General features: G+C 35.1%; 4 protein-coding genes across 5 annotated transcripts; all 4 read left to right on the top strand.

Annotated features, from left to right (window-relative positions):
* The first annotated feature begins 3,868 nt into the window (after positions 1-3,868).
* Positions 3,869-6,900, top strand: LOC131616501 (pyruvate dehydrogenase E1 component subunit alpha-3, chloroplastic-like). The gene is made up of 3 exons (XM_058887847.1): positions 3,869-4,324; positions 5,469-6,249; positions 6,378-6,900. Exons 1-3 carry the CDS (start codon positions 4,082-4,084, stop codon positions 6,653-6,655), a joined length of 1,302 nt encoding a protein of 433 aa, XP_058743830.1. The 5' UTR covers positions 3,869-4,081; the 3' UTR covers positions 6,656-6,900.
* Positions 6,901-7,533: 633 nt separating this feature from the next.
* On the top strand, positions 7,534-8,513 carry LOC131619970 (uncharacterized). Its single transcript, XM_058891004.1, has 3 exons — positions 7,534-7,605; positions 7,703-7,838; positions 7,927-8,513. The coding sequence occupies exons 1-3, from the start codon at positions 7,534-7,536 to the stop codon at positions 8,511-8,513; spliced, it is 795 nt and encodes a 264-aa protein (XP_058746987.1).
* Positions 8,514-10,265: 1,752 nt separating this feature from the next.
* Positions 10,266-15,272, top strand: LOC131616500 (two-component response regulator-like APRR9). 2 transcript variants are annotated; one of them, XM_058887845.1, is made up of 8 exons: positions 10,266-10,399; positions 10,496-10,699; positions 10,790-10,951; positions 12,408-12,538; positions 12,648-12,846; positions 12,998-13,358; positions 13,566-14,226; positions 14,344-15,272. In XM_058887845.1, exons 2-8 carry the CDS (start codon positions 10,507-10,509, stop codon positions 14,461-14,463), a joined length of 1,827 nt encoding a protein of 608 aa, XP_058743828.1. In that variant the 5' UTR covers positions 10,266-10,399; positions 10,496-10,506; the 3' UTR covers positions 14,464-15,272. The 2 variants fall into 2 exon arrangements, with proteins under 2 accessions (XP_058743828.1, XP_058743829.1); XM_058887846.1 differs by lacking the exons at positions 10,266-10,399; positions 10,496-10,699 and having other exon boundaries at positions 10,815-10,951; positions 12,388-12,538.
* A 6,403-nt stretch (positions 15,273-21,675) lies between these two features.
* On the top strand, positions 21,676-22,976 carry LOC131618246 (NDR1/HIN1-like protein 26). The gene has a single exon (XM_058889508.1). The coding sequence runs from the start codon at positions 21,960-21,962 to the stop codon at positions 22,806-22,808; it is 849 nt and encodes a 282-aa protein (XP_058745491.1). The 5' UTR covers positions 21,676-21,959; the 3' UTR covers positions 22,809-22,976.
* The last annotated feature ends 1,570 nt before the right edge of the window (positions 22,977-24,546 follow it).

Below are 24,546 nucleotides of genomic sequence, written 5' to 3'. Positions count from 1 at the left end.
AGCAGCTGGGCCTTGGATCCAATATTAGTTTTAAACCTAATTAAGACCATTTCCATAAAGCAAAGATCCTATGAATAACCATCGCATAAAGTTGTTCTGAAACAAATCAATATCCAAAGTTTCCAAAAGAGGCGCGCAAAGTCTTAACAGATCAAACAACCATAACGAGAACATAATAAAACACAGCAGCTTCGGATGTCATGACATCGGTCTTGACATCAGGTAAAAGCCTGCACAAGAAAAACTTCAAAACAATGCATGTCATGACACCAGGTTTGACATGATAAAGACACTATTTGTTTTACCAAAAAATACAGCCAATCAATAACATCTACATGATGTATACTATGTCTTTAATGGGAATCTTCTAGAGAATAAAAATCATCCATTATACTGAAAGTCTTTTTAATAACACTACGGATTAAAAATCTTCACCAATAAAGAATAAATATGGGAAAGATTCTCCAGACAACACGTCCACAAAATATTGGTATACGAAACACATATATTATTAGCTAAGTGATATGAATAACATATTGAATTTATAGTTGAAACTGATAAAGTTTATTACACATCTATGTATCACCCAAAACGAATTTTCCTCTTCTTCTCTCACAACATTGTAACCCTTATTTCATTCTTTATATTATTGTTTGTTGTTTTTCTCTTCCTCTCTTTGTTGTCGTGTTGTTATTGTAACTACAGATTATAAAACCATTCTAGATTATAAAACCATTCTAGAACCAAACGTAAAAAATACTCATGGGCTTGAACCACCGAAACTAAAACAGTTTTTTTCTTTTTTTTTTTAAATATATGGTGGGTCTCACTTTAAGAATAAGCTCGTCCTATAGTTGATAATACTTCACACTACATGTTATCTCTCAATTGAATAGATTGAGGTTCAATTACACGGGATGGATAATATTTCCTCAATTGAGAGATATGAAACATGTCATGTAGATTTGATAAGTTTAGTGATAATTCTATGTGGTAAGCCATTGTACCAAATGCTTATAAGGATTTGAAATGAACTAATGAACCTAAGTGTAAGCTTAATTATCTTAATATCTATGCTAACACATGTCCTCAAAGTTACTTTCAAGAACACATAATCTTCAACCTTAAATTACAAAGGCCGTCTTCTTTTATCACTATAATATTTATGCCTATCTTTAACAACTTTCATTATATCTAAAATTATCTTAACTTATTCCGTAGTTTGTTACACAAAGTTGGATCTAAATATATTGGTCTCACATGTTTCAAAACAACACAATAATACCTTAGCCCTTACAACTTAGTCTCATTTTGTTCATGCGTCGGTAGATGATAAGCATATCTTAGCCTTAACTTGAATATAAATATATTGTTCGTTAAAACTGGCCATACGTTTGTGGATGATAAGAATACCTTAGCCTCAAATTTGTCCTCATTTCATTAATAAAATGTTTCCAAAATTTAGATATAAACTTCGATTCTCTATCTCTAATGATACATGAGGGAACTCCATGCAACTTAACAATCTCTTTCACATATAAAAATAAAAAAACACAAGAAAGGGAAATTTGTATTATGTTGACGATTTAAATTTTTAAGGTTTGTTTCAAATAAACTCAAGTCAATTACAAGTGTTTACTGATAATGAGATTTAGGAAAGAAGAGTAAAAATACAAAATTTATCTTGGTTCACTCCTTTAACTTAGAGTTTCATACAATTCCGTATCATTGAATCAAGTCAAGAGACTGAATGATTTGAATAAATATCCAAGAAAACTACTCCCATGATTCGAATCAAACTTTTTATGATTCGAGTCATGTGATTCTAGTCAACCAGATCTATGATTCAAATCAAGATTAGAGAACCAAAAACCAAAATTTGCTGCCAGAATTTGATTTGAGTTAAGCTTTCTAATGATTGAAATCAAACCTCTATGATTCAAGTCATGTTTTACTGTGATTTATATCAAACTCACAAAAGCAAAATCCTATTTTTCAAAACCATATTTGATTCAAGTCAGTCTATATTGTGATTCAAATCAGACTTACCGAAGCAAATCCTGATTTTTCATATACAATTTGATTCGAGTAAGTCAATATCCTAATTCAAATCACACTTCTAAAAATTAAAATTTTAACAAAAATGAAATGCTAATTTCAATAAAGATTTAGCAAAATTTAAACCATTTCTCATTTGTTCTTGATCCAAACCTCAAACGAAATTGACTAGAAACATATTGCATTAACCTTAATCAAATAGTTTAATTTGCGCATGCGTAAAATGATTTAACACACAACTCTAGAATGCACAACTATGTGAGGAGACTCACTTACGACAACAAATAAACTAAAAAAATGACAAGCAACAAAACAAAACCTAGAGCAAACCCTAAGAGGCAGAGCAACTTCAATGATAATCTAAGTAAAGTGTACAACCCAATTAATTGTATGATATACAAAACCTCCACAAAATGTTGACTGCGCCTGTTAAATGCATATCTGTTTATACAACTATGATTTTCAATGAAAATGGTTTTGAAAAGTGTTTTTAGGAGAATGGTCCATTCAACCCCTTTCTGAACCATTTGAATACTATATTCTTCACCAACACCCTAGAGAAGAAAGCGATTGTGATTGCATAGATTCGAGCTTTTCAAGATATGTAAGAAAGGGTATCAACTAGTATATAAATACAGGGTGGGGAGACATGCGATTTCCCCATTACAATATGCTTACACCAAGGTCCAATTCTAAGCCCATACCTTTTTGCTTTAATTTTGAATGTACTCATGAATCATATCCAAGAGCTAGCACCAAGATGCATGTGTTTTGTAGATGACATAATTCTACTTGGAGATTCGAAAGAGGACTTAAATGAGAAGTTCGAGACTTAGAGAGGACCTTTAGAAATGCATGGCTTTCGTCTAAGCAGAAATAATATGAAGTATATGGAATATAAGTTCAACAAAAGGAAAAGTGTTTCTAGCATATAGGTGAACGTTTGAACCATATCATCCTACAAGTCACGCAGTTTAGATATCTTGGTTCCTTAATACAAAATGATGGAGAAATAGAAGGAGAAATAGAAGAAAGTGTAAACCGGGGGGTTGAAGTAGATGAGGGCTTCGGGATTTTATGTGATGCAAATGTACCGCTCAAGATGGAGAAAATTTATCAAATTGCAGTAAGACTTACGATGTTGTACATGACAAAATGTTTGACAGTTAAGAATCACCACGAGAATAAAATAACTGTAGTATAGATGGAGATATTGCGTTGAATGTATGGTAATACTAGACAAGACAAGATAAGTGATTTAAGAATATAGAGAGAAGACCTGTAAATTTTGTGGTAAAGAGGGTAGACCAGATAGAGATGAGTCAAACAACTAGATGCACATGAAGATTTAGAAAATTGTAAAAGGAATCAATAAAAAGGATATCAAATTTATCCATTTAGATAGAAACATGATCTAGATAGAACATTATGATAAAAGTTAGTCAATGTAACCAACTCCACTCAATAGAATAAAACTTGATTGTTATTTTATTTTTATTTGTTTTACTTGTACATAACAATCAATAAATTTTATTATATTTATTTTTCTTTTTCTAATAAATAAGTATTGGACTTTGAAAATAAATAACTAATCATAAACAAAATTTCCTTACAAATGCTAGAACAAAGAATATCTCACCACACTCAAGATCAAAATCAATTTCATAAAACTTAAATCAATTTGACTCATTTTTCTTTTCCTCAAATTCATAACCAACCTCATACTAAATGAATGTTAATGTAGTAAAAGTTAGTTGAGTTTTTGGTAGCATCTAATGAATTTGCACATATCACTCATAGCCAACTAAGCATAGCCAAAAACACCCCTCAAGCACAAGTCGATTATCTCCAAGCACCACTCTCTAGTTTTCTCCGCCACTTTTCACTTAACCTTAATTTCTGCTATTTTCATATAAATAAACAACCTTATTTTCTGTTCCATTTTCCTATAACCACAATCTTAAAAAAAAAACATCTCTGGTTTTTTCACTTTGGTTTGCAAAGTGAGAAGAAAAAAAAAAACATGTCTTTCTCTGCAACAAAGCTCCCACACTCTCTTCTTGCGGTTCCTGTCAATTCCTCAACTCCAAGATCCAATGATAAATCAATATCTTTCTCTTCTGATCTCTTCAAACACAACCCTTCTCCTTCCTCGTTCCTTGGATCCACTCAGAAGCTTCTTCGGTTCAATTCTATCACTAAGCCGTTTCTTCATCGTCGTTCCTCATCGCCTGTTGCTGTTCTTCTGCAACAAACCTCTGATTTGGTAACCCTTTATCGTTCTTTGTTGATTTTCATGTGAAAAATTTGTGCTTTTTGTTAATTGGTGTTGATTCTCGCTTATGGGGTTATGTAAAAAGCTTAACTTTTGATTCTGTTATGTTCTGAAAGATGAATTGAACATGTTGGGTTGGGTTTGTGAGCTACATGATTTGAATTTTGAATGTTTTTGTTGTTGGGTTATGTTGTTTCTGATTTTTCAGAGGTTTTGTTGGTTCTAACTGTAGTGATATATGATTTATGGTTTATGGGTTTTGTTTTTTGTGTTATTGTTCAATTGGTTTCTGAAGTTTAGACTATTGAAGTTGATTTGATTTTGCTTTATTAGGTCTTGTTTTGTTTCCATTTTTAGTGTATTATTGATTTCACTTTTGGAGTTTGGAAGAGTCAAAATTGATTCTAGAATCATATAGTGTGAGTTAGGTTCTGCGGGGAAGAAAATTGATTTTAAGTGAATTGATTCTGGTTAAAATTGAATAGAAGACAAAGTAATTTAAGTTTGGATAAATTACTGGAAAAGTGAGTTAACGGTAAATTTCAATGGAAAAGTCACGATTAGACTCAAAAGCTACAAATTCTAGCTTTCAAGTAGAATCAGTTCTAGAAAGTATAATCAATTATACTCAAGAACAGTCAAACATATCAAAATCAATTTTACACGTCCTTAATCAATTCTAGGTACTCCAAACATGAAACCAAACATATAACTAATTGATTTTGACATATTTGGGTGGTGTTGAGAAGAATTGATTCTAGCATGAAACTGAAATTTTGGCTTTTGTGTTCAGAATTGAATTTTTTTACTCAAATTTATTGCTGAACTCACTTTTTCATGAACGTATTCAAACCATAAATCACTTTAAATTCAAACCACTTTTAACCAAAACTAAATTTATGAAATCAATTTATATAACCATTTTAATTATCTAACAATTTATTTTTATTAATCATACCTGCTTTATTTACAGTTTATTTTATCTTTGTTACTGATTTCAAAGTTGTGAAAACTGAAAACTACTAGTAGGCTTTTTTTAAAAGCTAAAATTGAAACCATGTTTTTTATCCTTAAACCAAAGAGGTTTGAAAGGGTTTTTTTCTTAGCCTGTTCTTATCTGTATTTGTGTGTGCAGCTTATTACTAAAGAGGAAGGGTTAGTGCTTTATGAAGACATGGTACTAGGAAGGTCCTTTGAAGACAAGTGTGCTGAGATGTATTATAGAGGTAAAATGTTCGGTTTCGTTCACTTGTACAACGGCCAAGAAGCCGTGTCAACTGGATTCATCAAGTATTTGAGGCAAGAAGATTGCATCGTGAGCACATACAGAGACCATGTCCACGCGTTGAGTAAAGGGGTCCCTTCTCGAGCTGTGATGAGCGAACTCTTTGGGAAGGCAACAGGATGCTGCCGAGGTCAGGGAGGTTCGATGCATATGTTCTCAAAAGAACACAACGTGCTTGGTGGTTTCGCGTTCATCGGTGAAGGAATTCCAGTGGCCACCGGTGCGGCGTTTTCCATGAAGTACAAAAGAGAGGTGTTGAATCAGGCTGATTCTGATAACGTGACATTGGCGTTTTTCGGAGATGGAACTTGTAACAACGGACAGTTCTTCGAGTGTTTGAATATGGCTGCTTTGTGGAAGTTGCCAATTGTGTTTGTGGTGGAAAATAATTTGTGGGCCATTGGGATGTCGCATCTCAGGGCAACTTCGGATCCTCAGATATGGAAAAAAGGACCAGCTTTCGGGATGCCGGGAGTTCATGTCGACGGGATGGATGTTTTGAAGGTCAGAGAGGTGGCAAAGGAGGCAATCGATAGAGCTAGAAGAGGAGAGGGACCAACTCTAGTTGAATGCGAGACTTATAGATTTAGAGGACATTCATTGGCCGATCCTGACGAGCTTCGTAACCCTGGTAAGCATTTGTTTCGATATAATCTTATTCGTTTGCATTCTTAATTTGCAAAGTATGTATATATTTTGACCAGTGTAGTCAAGATCGAGTGCTGGATTGTAAGATCGTAATATTTTTCTATTTGGCAGCTGAGAAGGAACACTATGCTGGTAGGGATCCCATCACTGCATTGAAGAAATACCTTTTCGAGAACAACTTAGCCAGTGAACAAGAATTGAAAACAATAGACAAGAAAATCGACGAGATCCTTGAAGAGGCCGTTGAGTTTGCCGAGAAGAGCCCTCAGCCACAGCGCAGCCAACTTCTAGAGAATGTGTTTGCCGATCCGAAAGGTTTTGGAATTGGACCGGATGGCAGGTATAGATGTGAAGATCCAAAGTTTACAGAAGGCACTGCTCATGTCTAGTTTTTTCTTGTGTGCTTTCATTTTTGTATCAATGTTGTTATTAATATGGTTACTAATCATAAAATGTTACTCATAGAATGCATCATCTATCTTGCCTAATATAAAGAGGATTTGTTCTTTAGGTTGGAAACTTTGTTTTTCCTGTCTTGTATTTGTTATTGTTTGTGGAATTAGTGTTAAGAATGACAATCTTCGAAGTTTTATCTATATAAACTTGTTCTGTAAGCTTTATTTTTTTGACAGAACTTGTTGCGTTTAGCTTAAGGCTCATCTGGCGCTATGCGTTTTATCTATATAAACTTGTTGTGTAACCAAATTCGTTACACCCCAAGTGGAATAAAATGTTATGCCTTTGGAACCTTCTAATTATTCGGTTTTCATTCTGAAAAAGGTGTTTGCATTCTTACTCCATTCTAAAGGGGGAGAAGATATTGATTTTGAAAAGTTCATAGATGATAGCATTCTTACTCAGGAAACTCTATATTTTGACCCCCGAGCACCGAGCAACAGAAGATACATACTGACCACACCATCAACAACATTAACCCTTCAAACGCTCTGGGACTGCTGAAAACATGGAGTTCAACTTTCAAAAGCAGAGGGATATTGTTGTGAATAGGAAGCGCAGACTATAGCCATAGTCTACCAATGGCAACAGGATGACGTAAACCTTTACCAGTCTATGCATACTCATCAACAAACCACCACACCTTCACTAGATGTGATTTAGATGTTTCACGCCCTCTTTAGTTTAGTTTTTTATTGTTTTTATTTTCTTTTTGTTTATTTTATGTATTTTTTATTTTTACTTTATTGTTATAGGATAGTTGATTAAGTAATACTCACAATACAATTCTTTTGAATCATTACTTGTTCTAATGAATTTTCTTATTTACGGGATTATCAGTCAAAGCACATCACCATTATACGTTCCGTGGTTAGGAGACTGTGTAATGTCATGGTTTATCACTCAAAAAATACGATGGTTATGCTGATATTTGTATTCTAGACGAGTTTTTAATTTCAAAATTTTCAAATCCGATTAAGGCAATTGTTGAGGATACATACCCTGATCTCATTCATAACTATCTTGATTCCAACTATCTTCAAAGTCGTGCAATCTTAGCTTCAACAATTGAAGTGGTTGATGAGATCAACCAATATATCACAAACCTTCTTCCAGGTATTGAACTTGCACTTTTTCCAAATTATTTAGGTTAATGGTAAAAATCTGGTCATATATGATGTTTAGTCGATAATTATATTTACAGTTATTGTAGGAGAAGAGAAAGAGTACTTTAGTAGTGATTGCATAGATAAGTCTGATGTTACTAACTTTGATGCATATGAGCACGTCACTCCCGAGTTCCTAAATGCTCTTAAAACTTCGGGATTGCCTAATCATTCAATCAGGTTGAAAGTTGGGGCCACTATAATGTTAATGCGCAATCTAGATCAGTCTGAAGGCTTGTGCAATGGTACACGACTCACTGTAACAAGGCTTGCTGCTCATGTCATTGAAGCTAAGATCATTTCTGGAAAAAATATTGGGAACACTATTTATATTCCTAGAATGTCTTTGTCCCCCTCACAGTCGCCGTGGCCATTTAAATTGGTGAGACGCCAATTTCCAATTATTGTTTCCTTCGCCATGACAATTAACAAGTCTCAAGGGCAATCACTAGACCATGTTGGTTTGTATTTGCCAAAGGAAGTTTTTAGTCATGGTCAATTATATGTGGCTATCTCTAGAGTGAAATTCAAAAAGGGATTAAAGATTCTTATTCATGACAAAGATAGAGAACCCATGAGTACTACCACTAATGTTGTATTCAAAAAAGTGTTCCAAAATGTTTAAAAGGTGTGTTATTGCGATATCTCTTTACTCATTTTAATAACATTTTTATTTGCCACTGTTGCACTTTATAACATTTTAATTTGCTTTTTCAGGTACAACATTTCACTTCATTTTGAAGATTCGTGTTACAAGTCTATACAATGATATAATTTTTTGTAACACATCTTTGTTTTTATTTCTTCTTTTGATACCATCCATATATTATGTAATTAACGCTCATTCATGTGTTTTCACATTATCATATCTTTTGTTATTATTGTATTGTTACTTAAAGATTGTCAAATACTATGATTTCTTTGGGAAATTTATACAATATCAAAAATACATCACCCGTGCGGGAGCACGGGTTTCTTACTAGTACTCACAATACAATTCTTTTGACTCATTACTTGTTCTAATGAATTTTCCTATTTACGGGATTATCAGTCAAAGCACATCACCATTATACGTTCCGTGGTTAGGAGACTGTGTAATGTCATGGTTTATCACTCAAATTACTTATCCTTTACACTCCTCGTGCTTGGAAGGACAATGTAATGTCATGGTGTATCATTCAAAGTAGTTTGCCCTTACAAGCCTCGTGCTTTATGCTTGGGAGACTGTGTACTAGTATGTATATTTTTACACAAGGTCACTTATTCTCAGTAAGACCAGACCTCCAAGTAGGAGCCTCACCAATGCCTTGGAAAGCATCCAACAAATGATGGGTGAGCTTGAAATGACCTCAAACAAAGTTGTAGGAACCTGCCAACAAGATACGAAGGTGCACCTCCTGGCTTCAAGGTCGGAGTGACCCTAAACTCGAAGACCAACTCGGCTCTACTAATATGATGCTGATTCAGATAATGACTTTGTTAAGAAGACTTAAACATCCTGACAAACACAATCATAACCAGTTTAATGACAACAACAACCAGACTCAAACAAAGAAACTTCATCATTAAATGACTATTAAATTACCATAATCACACATGTTTTTTTAGATATATTTATACACGTAAAAGGAATGAAAATAGGCAAATAATTCACAAATATAATACAACTGAGGCTTTACTAGCTTGTGGCTAGAAGAGTTACAAAGGTGTATTATTTTTCAAGTACATGAACTATTTCTTAGTTTTTTCATTAACTCAGAATGAGAGAAAAATAACTAAGTTTTATTATTTCTTAGAGTATACTTTAGTGATACTTGATAGAAGAATGGACTCAAGAAAGAAATAAACTTGATCACCTACCATAAGATCAAATATATTGACAGTAAAGCTTGTAGTTGACTAGAAGAACCCACAGAACTTGATCACCTACCATCATGTACTAGAGAGAATCACCATGACATGTGCTTAACAGTATCAAGATGCTTACGATCACTTCATAGATTGAATCTTTCAGATTTTTCTAGGCTAAAAAATTCGTTTGCAGAATTATCTTTACTCTTTCAAAATGATAGGTGAAAAAAAAAAGAGTTTGATAGAAATGCAAGATAATTTTTTTTTTTAATAAAGTTTAGTACGTGATAAATAAATTAATCGAGTTAGTAAATCTCAAGCACTCCACGTGTGAGTCTCCCCACCACGAGATAAAACCAAGGTAAATCAAAATTTGATTTACATTTGATAACGACGTCCCATCCAAAAAAATATCAGCCTCAAGATAAAACACAAAGCTACACGTGTCCCATTAGTGGACCCCAACGGAAAATCTCAAACTCTACATTAAAATATCCAACGGCCCAAAACTTGCCACTTCACCCTCCAGTAACAAACCACCTTCACAAAAAACTTGTACGGGAGATATTTTCAGCGTTTTTCGCGGGTTTGAAAATCCTTTACCTCTTCAACTCTTCAATTCAACTAAAAATCAGCTTTTTTTATGAAATAAATAACAAGGTAAATTTCAATTTTAGTTTACACTCTTTCAAAATTAGGGTTCTAATATATATTTTTCTCATGATTTTTCATTTTCATTTTGTGTGTGAAATGTAGCATGCTCGAGAATGGATGAAGAAGTTGAATTAAACAGAAATATGAATGAATCAGAGAAGAAGAACGATGGTGATGATCACTGTAAAGAGGTTTTTCGATGGGAATTGTTTCTACCAAAGATAACTGTTACTGTTCTGCTTGTTGAATCCGATCGTTCTACTCGGCGGTTAATTACTTCACTTCTCATGAATTGCAATTACAAAGGTTCGTTTAATTTATCTCTGATTAGTTACTGTTTTTGATTTAATTTTATGGTTTATTTATTAGATCTTAATTTTGATATTTTGTTTGCAGTTATTGCTGTTTCAGATGGAGTAAAGGCATGGAAGACTTTGCAAATGAAGGAAATTGATGTTGATATTGTATTAGCAGAAATGGAGTTGCCTGTAATATCTGGATTAGAGCTTCTTTCTTTGATGATGGAGCATGAAACTTGCAAAAACATTCCTCTTATAAGTATGTTCACTTGCTACTTGTTACTGTTTGTTCTTGTTTGTTGTTAATCTGCTAAACTATATAACATCGACATCTCAGGAAAAAAAAGTTGTATCTGTGTCGGTGTTAGTGTTCATTTCATAACCGACTTCTTGTGATTACGTTTAACTTATTTATTTTTTTCAAATTATTATCGGAATCAGTTAGTGTCCGGATTGTATTTTTGGTGTAAGTGCTTCTTCTTAGCTTATTATAAGTAATGTATTTTATATAAAAAGAAACTTGTTCAACTTGGTACAAAAAACTAAATACTAACCCATATGTATACACAAACAAGACTCTTAATCCTTATTAAGGAAATCAAGTAATAAATCATACTCCCTCCCTCTGGTCCTATTTATAAGAGAAAAATTCCTTTTAATACTTCTATTCGATTAAGTAATCAATGTCTCCCCTGAATTCGTTAAGTAATCGATGTATCTGAACAGTATAGTAGACTAGATACATTAATTATTCAAAATGAATCTAAAAAGTCAACTTTCTCTTATAAATAAGACCAAAGATATTAATATTTAAGTAACATAAAATGTAATCCTAAGAAAATTTAAGATATTCTTGTGTTATAAATAGATAGCGGAAAATAAATTAAGGATTTGTTTGGGAGGGGATAAGGAGGGGAGAGGCGGGAAATAACATGTTTCTATATATAAACCTAGCCATCCTGAACCCTTTCCCCTTCAAAACCCCCATCCCAAACACACCCTAAGACACTCTAATATAATATAAAAAATATTTGATTGTTTTTAAAAATATTCTACCATTCCCCCTCAAGTTAAAGGTTATGAAATTTTAAACTTGTTGCAAATCTACTCTTTAAAAGGGAAAATGTAACAATAGAGACAAAAATTTGAGGTACATGCATCGTGGAAATCTTCAACTTTCAATCTTCTTCTAGTGTATCAAGACACTCATCCAAAAGAATCGAGACTCTATTATGATAACAAACTAATGTCAAAAATAGACAAAAGTTTAACCATTATGAAGAGACAATTATGCTTAACCGCCACATAAGGCATAAGCTAACAAAACTCAAACATCAATAGCAAAAAAAAAATCACGAGGCTAAACTTCTAAAGACATAAGCAAATAAGAAATGAAAAAACTCTTAGGGGGTATTTGTTTCAAGGCTAAAAATCTCATTTTCAGGAATACATTGATAGGGAATGACTATTACCGTATTTATTACAGGGTTAAGAAAAAAATATTTCTGGGTATAAAGTTCCAGAAATGAGATAACTTCCATTATTTCCATGAATTTATTCCAATATGAGAAGCTGAGAAAATGCATTCCCAAGAAATTTTTAATAGGTTTTTAAAGAAGAAAGTATAACTAAACTAATCCGGAATCAAATTTTCATATTTATGAGAAAATCTAAGATACTCTAATATTCTGACAGTTTTTCTCACGAGCATGCAGTGATGTCTTCTCACGATTCACGTAGCATGGTAATGAACTGCATGTGCAAAGGTGCAGCTGATTTTCTAATCAAACCTGTTCGGAAGAATGAGCTTACGAACTTATGGCAGCATGTTTGGAGAAAGCATGTTGTATGTCTTATACTTCTGAATCTTTTTACTTTTAAGTATACGCGGCCTAGAAATATAGCATATATGTACTTGTGCTTGTTTTAACCTCTGTCGTATATTATTTATACAGTTTAACAGGCCTCTCCAAGATACATCTGCACAAGATAAACTTAAAATTGCCATAGAAGACAGTTTTACTGGCAATCAATCGACTGATTCTGTTTCTGTGACTTCCTCACAGAAAAATAATGAATGCAGTGAGAAACTGAGCGAGGCTCAAGTAACAAAACTTGAAAGGGAATCAACTAAGCTTAATGTTGAAGCAAGAGGTATTTAAATTCCTCTCATTTTCTTCTGTTAGAATCATTGTTAAAATTAATTAATAACTTTTTACAATTACAATTTGTTCATTGCTGAAAAATATTTCCTTCAGAGAAATCAATTGCATTGCATGGTGTAACAAAACTTTTAAATTGACAGACTCAAGGCTAGAACAAGACTACAGTACTTCTGAAGTTGAATCGAAAAATGAAATATTTAGAGCTGACTTAAGCAGAGAGAACCGCGATACTGATAATGATACTGCGATGCGTGGATGCAGTGATGAACTTATAGAACCTTCTAGCGAAGCTATTGACTTGATTTCCACAGTTGGGAATCTCCGCAAGTGCACAAAGGAAATCCATTGCGTTAATGGCGATAAAGAAACCAAGTTTGATTTTGAAAAAGATTTGGAGCTGTCTTTAAGAAGTGGTTTTTCAGGCAGCTCATGCAAACAAGCAAGTGAAGCCACTGAGGAATGGCAAAGATTGAACCACTCAAATACTTCTACTTTTTCCCAGTGAGGCCGCCGTTTTCTTTTCACTTTTTTAATTGATATGAAAACACAAAATCTAGGTGCAATATACATTATTTGATCTTAAACTTTTATTGTTGCATGACAAGAAATCAGTATATAATCTTTCATTTAAAAGTATTTTTCGTATTGCTTTATTCTTCACGGCTATAGTACTGTTCTAATAATGACCGACAAAATTTCTGCATGCAGGTTTGATGGTAGTAAGATGTTGTGGCCACTTTTTCAAAACCCCAATTGGAGCTCTAATAAATCTAATGAATTATCAGTAGTTGCTGTTGATAATTGCATTCAATACGGTGGCCCGATTAAAATAGAAGACATGACTAACGCAGTCACGGCTCATTACGGACAATTTGGACCAAAATTATTTAACACTGGACTCTTAGCTGATAATGTTCTTCATCACATGCGGATTCCTAAATCAAATTTCCAAAAAGAGAGCTCTCCCTTTCCCTCTAGTTCCTCTTCCCAGTCAAATCCTGAAAGTCACAATTCAGACCATCATCATAATTGCTCTTATGATGCTAACTACAGTTTTCTTAATCAAAGTGTTACTGAAAAATATGATTTGGATCATGTAGTGCATGATTCTCCTAGTGTTGGTTCAGGATTCGGCGATGACATTTGCCAAGCTTCAAATTATATTAATAGTGGCAATGATGAAAGAGCTACTTCAAATGTGGTTACAAAGAATTCAAGAAGTTCTAATGATTGTAGGCGCAACAGAAAAGATAGTTATGATTATGATGATGATGAATTTAGATTGAGTGATTCTCATCGCTCCAGTCAAAGAGAAGCAGCTCTAACAAAGTTTCGTTTAAAGCGAAAAGAGAGATGCTTCGCGAAAAAGGTACTATGACTAATGTGGATTCTGTAGAAATTAATCGTATGTGTAATCTATGATATATTTACTTAGGAAACTTGTAGCATGTTAAACCACAGATCTTAACTCTGATGTATTGCACAGGTTCGGTATCAGAGCCGGAAAAAAATCGCAGAGCAGCGCCTTCGGGTGAAAGGGCAGTTCGTACGTAGAGCACAGGATGATGATGATCATCCAAATGCAGATGCTAACGGTGATCAATGAAACTTGCTCTTTTTAACTTACCGTTGACTTTATCACCGATTTTTGCTCACTATGATTAGATGAGGAGTGGAGTGTATACAGTGGAATAATCTGTTTTTTCTTGAAACATTAGCCTGTCCTTAAAGCAGTAGCGAGATAGCTAAAGGGTTATTCATGTTAAAGATTCCTAGGGTTTTCTTCTGTTTTTTTTTTCTTTTTCTTCTGATTGATGCATTTAACTTCATAATTGTAAATATTTAGTGGGATATTGATTGCTCTGAAGTTTGATTTCAGCTGTTTATACATTTTCTTGGTTGAACTTTGTTTGAAAATGTTTAGTTAAGCACCTCTAGTTTCACAATCTTGAACAATGTTTAAACTCAATTCATACACAAATGCATTATCTCCTATTAAAAATTGAAACCACCTTATCAAGTGAATAATTCTTACACAATTTTTGTTTCTGTTATATTCTGAAGAGTCCAGCGACAAGTCTCACACATTAAGCACCTATAATTTTAGGGTAATATCCATTCTATATTGTAAAATTATTGATGTTGTTTGCTTGATAAGTGAAAATTGAAGACTAGTATCTGTTTCAAGCTAAATGACATTTGATTTTGAAATCTCCTTATGATTTGCAAGGTAGAATTTTCTTAATGAAATTTCATTACTGTAATGTTCTACTGATTTTCAATTCATCTTTCTTTCAATCTATTATATCTTTTGTCCTAAAGTAACTGTGACACGCGGCATAACTAAGAAAGCGAAATGCTGATGAAGTTGATGACAGTATTTTCTAAGCTTTTTTGATCACTTATTGTGATAGATTCTGAATAGTATTGACAATTAAGGGAATAATAATACACACCATTAGAGTACTTTATGGCAGTTATACAGGGAATAACTTCCTGCAGTAGCAGTTACAAACTGCAACAGCAGTTATACTTACACAATTAACTGTAAATAACCTCTAGGATTAGAGAGCCTAGTCTCTCCCAAACCAACCCAACCAAATACAAACTGAATGATAGCCTTTCTCATTCTTTATTCTACTTATATACTTGACATCTAACTAAATCATTTGGGCCTAACTTACTTGGCCTTTGGGCCTACGCCTAACATACACATTAGTAATTGGAGGTCTACTAACAATACTCCCCTCCAAAAGTTTCACCTTGTCCTCAAGGTGAAAATCAGGAAATTGTTGGTTGATGACCTCAAAAGCTTCCCATGTTGCTTCAAATGCTGGTAAGTCCTTCCATTGAATAAGCACCTCCACAACGTTGGCAGCATTAGTACGGACAGCCATGAGATTTTGAGGTTCCACTTGAAGTTCTAAATCTTCTGACAGCATAGGTGGTAATGGTTGAGGATTTGGGACTGGTGTGACAGCTTTCTTCAACAGAGAAACATGAAAGACGGGATGAATCTTACTTTCAGCAGGAAGGGCTAATTGATAGGCAACCAAACCGATGAGCTTAGTAATTTGATAAGGGCCATAAAAACGAGGACTAAGCTTTTCATTGATCTTCTTTGCCAAAGATTTGAGTCTATAAGGCTGCAATTTGAGATAAACCCAGTCCCCAACAACAAATGATACATCTCTCCGGTGTTTATTGGCTTGAGTTTTCATTCGGTTTTGGGCTTTGGCCAAGTTGGAATGAAGATCATGCAGAATGATGTCACGTTCTTGAGTCAACCTGTTAACTTCCTCCACCGTTGAAGGAACAGTGGTACCCTTAACCAATTGTGGTGCATCACGGCCGTATAAAGCTTTGAAAGGAGTGGTCTTGGTTGAGTTGTTGTAATTGGAATTAAACCAAAATTCTGCCCAACCTAGCCACTTGACCCATTGCCGCGGTTTGTGTCCGGTTAAACATCTCAAATAGGTCTCCAAGCACCGATTTGTTACCTCAGTTTGGCCATCTGTTTGAGGGTGATAAGCTGTACTGAACTTCAATTTGGTACCAGCCATTTTGAACAATTCCGTCCAGAAATGACTCAGAAAAATCTTGTCCCGATCAGAGACTATGGTAGAAGGAAAACCATGAAGTCTAACAATTTCTTGCAGGAAAATTTCAGCCACTGACTTAGCATTAAAAGGATGGCTAAGAGGCAAGAAATGAGCATATTTAGTGAATCTGTCAACCACCACTAAGATAACATCCTTACCTTGACTTTTGGGAAGCCCTTCGATAAAATCCATTGATATATCGGTCCAAACTTGAGAGGGGATTGGAAGTGGTTGGAGAAGACCAGCAGGGGATAAGGTTTGGTATTTATTTTGTTGGCAAATAGCACAAGAAGCCACAAAATTCTGAATATCTTTCTTCATCCCTTCCCAATAAACCAAGGCACCTAACCGTTTATAAGTGCGGAAAAATCCCGAATGGCCACCTACTGCTGAAGAATGGTATTCATTTAGTAGTTTGGGAATTTTGGAAGAACTCCGGGGTAAGACTAACTTGCCTTTGTAGAATAGTTTCCGATTTTGGAAGGTATAGTTTGGGTGAGTACTGGAATCCCGCAACAAGTCGTGAATAATGCTTTGGAGCTTAGAATCAGCCATTATCTCCGCTTCCCATTCTTCCAAATCAGCAAAGTGGATCACAGAAACTGCAGCATAAGTCATGCGACGGGATAGAGCATCGGCTGCTCGGTTATCACTGCCGGGTTTGTAAACAATATCGAAATCAAAGCCCATTAATTTAGAAGTCCATTTGAATTGGTCATCACCCAAAATGCGCTGGTCAGTGAGGAACTTTAAACTTTTCTGGTCAGTGTGAATAATAAAATGGCGTCCCATCAAGTAATGTCTCCATTTCTGAACCGCCATGACAATAGCCATAAGTTCTCGCTCATAGACAGATTTGCGTTGTGCCCGGTCAGATAAAGTTTGGCTTAAAAATGCTACTGGTCGACCCTGCTGCATTAATACGGCGCCTAAGCCTTTGTTAGAGGCATCTGTCTCAATAACAAAGGGAAGAGAAAAATCTGGTACAGTAAGGATAGGTAATTCAGCCATGGCGTTTTTCAAAACTGCAAAGGCAGCTTGTGCTTCCTCATTCCAACCAAAATTGTCTTTCTTAAGAAGTTGAGTGAGAGGTCTCGCAATCTTCCCATAATTTCGAACAAACCGACGATAATAACCCGTCAGACCTAAGAATCCCCGTAAGGCTTTAAGATCTCTTGGAATAGGCCAATTGAGCATTGCTTCAATTTTCTGTGGATCGGCTGCCACACCCTTCCCCGAAATGACGTGTCCCAAATATTCCAATTGGCTTCGTCCGAAGGTACACTTTTTGAAGTTGGCCACCAATTGATTCTCTTTGAGCAAGATCAAAACAGCCTTCAAATGTCTCTTGTGCTCCTCCTCGGGTTTACTATACACCAAAATATCATCAAAAAATACCAATGTGAATCTACGTAAATATGGGCGTAACACTTCATTCATTAAAGCCTGAAATGTCGAAGGGGCATTAGTAAGACCAAAAGGCATAACAACAAATTCATAGTGGCCTTCGTGAGTTCTAAAGGCTGTTTTGGGGATGTCCTCTATTTTCATTCTGATTTGGTGATAACCAGACTTCAAATCCAACTTAGAGAATATCGTCGCACCTCCGAGTTCATCCAACAATTCATCAATAATGGGTATAGGAAATTTATTTGGCAGAGTGATTTTATTTAAGGCTCGATAATCTACACAAAACCGCCAGCCACCGTCTTTTTTCTTGACAAGGATGATAGGGCTAGAGTACGGACTAACACTTGGCCTAATGACTCCGGATTGCAACATGTCATCTACTAATTTCTCAATTTCATTTTTTTGATAATGGGGATACCTGTAAGGACGTAGATTGGGGATAGGAGCGCCTTCCTTCAATATGATTGCATGGTCATGACTCCGTTGGGGTGGTAAACCTTGTAGTTCGGTGAATACTTCTGGATAGTCTTCCAAAATTGGTCGAATCCACGGTAGTGTGGCAGCATGTGGGTCTGTTGCTTCTGAAATCATGTGATAGGTGATTAGAAACCCTTCCCCTTGGTTGGAGAGTGCCTTATACATGGATTTGATAGATGCCGGTGCTTTGGAGAGGGTGGGATCCCCTTGGATTATGTGAGTTCCTGTGGGTGTAGGAATTTTGAGAAGCAAGTCTCCAAAGTTGGCCCGGATTTCCCCAAGTTGTGCTAGCCATTCCATCCCCAACACAATATCGACTCCACCAAGTTCAAAGACATAAAAGTCTTGTTGAATTGTAAGACCTTGAATGTCCAAGGTTAATTGTTGACAAACCCCTCCACATGGAATTTTGCGGCCATCTCCCACCTCCACATTAAAAGAAGGTGTTGCAGCAATGGATAAGCTTAGTTGGTGAGCCAAGAGAGAGGAAATGAAATTGTGAGAGGCTCCACAATCGACCAAAACCAAAATGCGTTGCTCTGCCAAATATCCCCACAACTTTATAGTTTTCTTAGATGTGAATCCTGATATACTATACATCGACAATTGAAGGGTATGGAGTGTGGATTCTGCTGTTTCAATAAATGGGGCTGATTCGTCATCGTCGTCTCCTTCCATAAGCATGACATGAAATTGTTTATTAGCGCACACATGACCCGGAGCAAATTTTTCATCACAGCGAAAACACAAATTCTTGGCCATTTTATCCTGCAGTTCCGTGTCTGTAAGGCGTCGAAAAGCTCGCCCACGAGAAGTAGTTGCTGGTTTTGTGTTAGATGTCTCAGTTGTGGCAGCAATCGACGTTGTTTTGGCGTTGATTGCTTTGTTGTTGGAGTCCCACGTAACAGTGCGGTTAGAAGGATAACCATAACCCTTGGTGAAAGTCTTGGAGTGGGTGTTGGAGGAAGTTCCTTTGTCAAGGATGACATTCTTTTCATCAATTTTCTGGGCGAAATCCATCATCTCGGCCAAGGTTGTAACCGGATGTAATTTCAATTCTGCCTTTACCCCATCTTTTAACCCATTGAGAAAAATCCCTTTAAGATAATCTGGTTCTACACTTCTAAGTGGGCCAGCATACAATTCAAACTTGTCCCGATACTCTTCCACCGATCCCATTTGCTTAAGGCTGAGGAGCAGTTCATAGGGACTTTGTAGCATTGACGGTTGAAACCGTTTGATCAAACCAGCCTTGAAATCATCCCAAGATGGTGAGGGGGAACAAAATTCCCACCATTGATACCAAGTGAGTGCTTTTCCTTCCATTGCTATCATGGCAGCCTGTACCTTTTCCTCGTCAGTTACACCCCTTAAATCAAAGTAGCGTTCAACACGATTAATCCAACCAAAAGCGTCTTCACCCTCGAAAATGGGAATTGTAAGTTTTCTCCATTTGTCATCATGGTTGCGGAGATTCTGTCCAAATACAGGGGTACCATTACCTATGTTGTCATTTCGGATAGTGAGACCGCGGACAGTTTCGAGTAGTTCATCAATTCGGCGCTGCGATTCATATTTTTCAGTTTCCATCAGATTGCGCAACTCATGAATCTCTTCTCTGGTTGCAACAAAACCTTCATATGCCCTTTCCAAAAATTCCAATCTTGCTTCCATTTGGCGGCGCGTGTGGACCATAAACTAGTGCCAAGGATCGTTGTCTATGATACCAATGATAGATTCTGAATAGTATTGACAATTAAGGGAATAATAATACACACCATTAGAGTACTTTATGGCAGTTATACAGGGAATAACTTCCTGCAGTAGCAGTTACAAACTGCAACAGCAGTTATACTTACACAATTAACTGTAAATAACCTCTAGGATTAGAGAGCCTAGTCTCTCCCAAACCAACCCAACCAAATACAAACTGAATGATAGCCTTTCTCATTCTTTATTCTACTTATATACTTGACATCTAACTAAATCATTTGGGCCTAACTTACTTGGCCTTTGGGCCTACGCCTAACATACACATTAGTAATTGGAGGTCTACTAACATATTGTTGAAAGTGATCTCTCAAATAATCAGTGCAGAAACTTTTCAGAGGTAAAGCATGAGTAACTAATAATTGAATGTTGGGACAAATATGTTTTGGGAGTTTAGGACACAACAAGGAAATGTCCATGCTAGTAACAGTAATAAACATGTAGAATTGACAATGGGACATGCTATTATTTTTCCATACATCAGTGAAACTGTGAAAGGCTCAAATCCAGCCACACACATAACCTTGCTCAGTTGTTTTCTTGGGTCCATCACACATGGTATAGTCTCTTTTTGGGTTCATTCTGCTTTTTTTTTCCTCTCCAATTTTGGTAATTTTTGTTTGTGAAAAGTTAAAATTTAGACAATTTTTTTTTGTCTATCTGTTTTCAGAATAGTTGTCGAGTGGTATTTGGGTCCCTTAAAACATTTTATTTTAGAGTGAAAATGGATTGAGTTAAATATTTATTTAGGAATAACAGGTAATATGATGTTTGACATTTTCATCCAACAAGTAACATAATTATGAAATCTGCTACTGAATCTAATTATATAGTTTTGAAGGCTTGTTTTTTAGACCTAAAGGCTTTTTTTTTTGGTAGCTTAGATTTTGTACTGGCCTATTTGCATAAGATTGATTAGTGATATTAGTCTTATTATCCGAAGCATCTGCGATACTTACAAAGTAGAAACGGCTGATGACAGTTTGTCATGCATTAGTTTAGAATCGTTTGAGCGTTATTTTATGTGGAATTATATGGTTTGAAGACTAATTTTGGCCATAGTTGAGACTTACAACAAAGTGACAAGAAGAGCATCAAAGAAGCCTATTGAGCAAGAAAAGAACAGAAAAATTGTCGCATGATTATTCAAATCGCGTCATGATGCAGAAATGGGCATTTTACTGTAATAATTCTCAATTAAACATATTGATCAACTTGAAATTAAGGATCAGAAATTCTCAATTCATACAACCTATAATAATATAGTAATAAACAAGTTGGCTATGCTGACTCAATCCGTTTCGCCACCTTTACTCATTGTAACCCGCCTGAACATGGAGTTTTTAAAACACGGGCGCTGATTTTTTGCTGACCGATTTTTGAAGACATTTGATGTGTTGAGACGCGATTCTAAACATGTGATTTTCCACTTATCTCCACTTAAGGCATCTGATTCTTGTCACGGTTCAATTGTTGTTGTTAACTGTTATCTTTATTATTAATCTACACTATTATTATTTGTTTTCCCTAAGTTAGTGAAAAGAAAAGAAGCTTGGATAAAGAAAAAGCAAGGCACAAAACATAAAGTAACACATAGCATTTTTATGGGAGAATCAACACACTGACACACATAGCATAATATACATGAACTCATCAGATCAATAATCAACCATTGATCCAAATAAAAATTAAAAAGTACTATACTTGGATTCCAAGCAACCTAATTCAAATTCTTCCTAGCTTTTCCATCTAACAATCCTATATACATTCTTTACACTTTTTCACTTGTTCATAAAACTCAAAAAAATAAAGTCACATTCTCACACACACATTCTTATACTAAATGGCAGAAATCATGCAAATACATCGCCAAGAAGATCCGACTCACGAACACCATTCACAACGTCAACACGATCCTTTTCAAGAACACCATTCACAACGTCAACACGATCCATTTCAAGAACACCATTCACAACGTCAACACGATCCAACTCAAAAACACCCTTCACAGCGAAATTTTCCTAACAAAATGCCACAACAGCATCATCAACAACCACAACAAGGTTATCACTATCCAATGGAACACAAAGGTAACATGGATTCTCGTTACAGAATGCCAAATGCTCCAAAACGCGAACACTGCATATGCATCACAATCTTCTTCCTTTTACTCGGCATCATACTCCTCATCCTATGGCTAGCTTACCATCCCTCAAAACCTCACATCACAGTCACTAGCGCCTCAATCTACAGCCTCAATGCAACCTCACCACCCTTCATGTCAATCTCAATGCAGTTCACAATCTTCCTTCGAAATCCCAACAAGCACGTCTCAATCTACTTCGACAGGCTTTCCACCTACGTCTCCTATAGAAACCAACCGATCACGCCTCATGTTATCCTCCAGCCGCTTTACTTGGAGAAGCACGGAACCGTGTCCGTGTCGCCGGTGCTAGGAAGCGTCCCGGTTCCGGTTTCGGCGGACGTGATGAATGGTTTGGTTGTGGATGAGGGTTATGGTGTGGTGGGTGTGAAACTTGTGTTCCAAGGTAGGTTGAGATGGAAAAGTGGTGAGATAAAATCTGCACATTATAATTTGTATGCCAAGTGTGATTTGTTGTTGGGTTTGAAGAAAGGTCTTGTGGGTCAGATTCCTTTGATTGGTGCTCCAGTTTGTGATGTGGATTCATGAAGCTATAGTTCTATTGATTTGTGTGTAATAATATAGTATATTAATGTGTGTAATATTTTTACATTTTGAGTGATGACTCTAAAATTAGTAGGAAGTCTTGCATTTGACTGCTTATATATGTGTAACAGAAACTGTATTTTTTTAAGAAAATAATTTTTCTCCTCTCATCTTTATTACATGATATTTGGATCTTGGATTTACTTACAATTTTCAACCAAGTTTGCATCACTTGAGTTTATTGAGCATATAATCAAATATAAGTTCTTATGCATAGGGTTTCGCGCATCAAAATAACACATTAAAAGAAGCACTAACTAGCTAGTTGCTTCTAACTATCATAAAGTGCTATGCTTTAATAGAGCCCAAGGGAAGGATACTACTAGTTGTCACTTTAGGTCTTGTCTTTACTTCAACAAAAGGAAAGCGGTTAAACTTGTTTACTAAGAAAGGAAGAAACATTTCTAAAATTTCAAATCTTGGGTACAAAAATTTGTAAAATCTTTATCAAAATAACTAAAGGTTTTGTCGAAAAAGTTTTGATTTTTCTTGGTTACTATCTATTTGACAATATTGTTAAGGAGTCGGCTGAGCTTCCAAAATAACAATAAGTTAATACACATGATTATCAAGAACTTAGACATTACATCTTCACTTAAATTATCAAGAAAAAGAAAACATTTATTTTCTTTTAAAAATGAAATAATAGAGGAGGATCAATGGTACTCCTTATTTTGTGTGGAGTTATCTATAAAATAAAAACTCTCTAATATAAGAGAATGATTTTAATAAAATAATGAGTAGAACTAACAAATTTTTTTTAGCATTAACATAAAAATTAATCACCAGTGTAAATGAATATCAACAAATATTTTAAAAATATTATATATATATATATATATATATATATATATATATATATATATATATATATATATATATATATATATAAATAATATTTTTAAAATATTTGTTGATATTCATTTACACTGGTGATTAATTTTTTTGTTAATGCCAAGTGTTTTGGCCCAACCACATCGATCTCGACCGACAACTCTGAAGGGGCTATAATCCTTCCATAATTTTTTCAACACACGGGAACTATCCTACTCATGACCACAAAGAATCAAAACTTCAAGTGCATCCAACGATTCTCTACGATCTACATATGACAAATAGCAAGTTTGTTATTCTCTCTCTACTATTTATAGAGAAGACCCCAATTTAGGTATTAAGTTGCAATTCACTCATTTTCCTCACATACTGACTTAAGCATTTGAGTGCTAACCTTATTGGTCAGCCTCCTCTCCACCGCACCGAAGTTTTGATCCACCATTATCTCAGATCCTCGTTTCATTTCTAAATTTGGTAAAAAAAAATTATTAAAAAAAATGAAAGAACCATATATATATATATATATATATATATATATATATATATATATATATATAGTCAGAGCGTCGTCAAGAAAAAATTATAACTATGAAAAAGATTGAGTTTCTTGAAAAAACACAAGAAATCCTATTAGGTTTCACGAAAGAGAGAGAAGGAAGAAGAAATATTAGGATTGGTTGTAACGGTTTTTCTATTCACTTTATCTATTAGGGTTTACTGATTACATGTGAATAACAATAATCAACTTCTTTCAACAACTTGAGAGAACTAGTCTATTTATAGACTACTAAGCTAACTTCGGTTATTCTATCTTAAACAATTGGGCTAAACAAATAGGTCCAATTCT

This window comes from Vicia villosa, linkage group LG7 (genome assembly GCF_029867415.1).
Source record: "Vicia villosa cultivar HV-30 ecotype Madison, WI linkage group LG7, Vvil1.0, whole genome shotgun sequence".
NCBI classification, from domain to species: Eukaryota; Viridiplantae; Streptophyta; class Magnoliopsida; order Fabales; family Fabaceae; genus Vicia; species Vicia villosa.
This window is presented reverse-complemented; position numbering and strand designations above follow the sequence as displayed.

What these genes read in the sequence shown, in the direction of transcription:
- LOC131618246 (XM_058889508.1), top strand. Translation starts at nt 21,960, where the DNA reads ATGGCAGAAATCATGCAAATACATCGCCAAGAAGATCCGACTCACGAA.
- LOC131616500 (XM_058887845.1), top strand. Translation starts at nt 10,507, where the DNA reads ATGGATGAAGAAGTTGAATTAAACAGAAATATGAATGAATCAGAGAAG. An exon ending in CAAAAACATTCCTCTTATAA is followed by an intron (nt 10,952 to 12,407) that starts GTATGTTCACTT and finishes ACGAGCATGCAG; the next exon opens with TGATGTCTTCTCACGATTCA. An exon ending in GCTTAATGTTGAAGCAAGAG is followed by an intron (nt 12,847 to 12,997) that starts GTATTTAAATTC and finishes TTAAATTGACAG; the next exon opens with ACTCAAGGCTAGAACAAGAC.
- LOC131616501 (XM_058887847.1), top strand. Translation starts at nt 4,082, where the DNA reads ATGTCTTTCTCTGCAACAAAGCTCCCACACTCTCTTCTTGCGGTTCCT. An exon ending in TGCAACAAACCTCTGATTTG is followed by an intron (nt 4,325 to 5,468) that starts GTAACCCTTTAT and finishes TTGTGTGTGCAG; the next exon opens with CTTATTACTAAAGAGGAAGG. An exon ending in TGACGAGCTTCGTAACCCTG is followed by an intron (nt 6,250 to 6,377) that starts GTAAGCATTTGT and finishes TCTATTTGGCAG; the next exon opens with CTGAGAAGGAACACTATGCT.
- LOC131619970 (XM_058891004.1), top strand. Translation starts at nt 7,534, where the DNA reads ATGAATTTTCTTATTTACGGGATTATCAGTCAAAGCACATCACCATTA. An exon ending in TTCCGTGGTTAGGAGACTGT is followed by an intron (nt 7,606 to 7,702) that starts GTAATGTCATGG and finishes AATCCGATTAAG; the next exon opens with GCAATTGTTGAGGATACATA. An exon ending in TATCACAAACCTTCTTCCAG is followed by an intron (nt 7,839 to 7,926) that starts GTATTGAACTTG and finishes TTATATTTACAG; the next exon opens with TTATTGTAGGAGAAGAGAAA.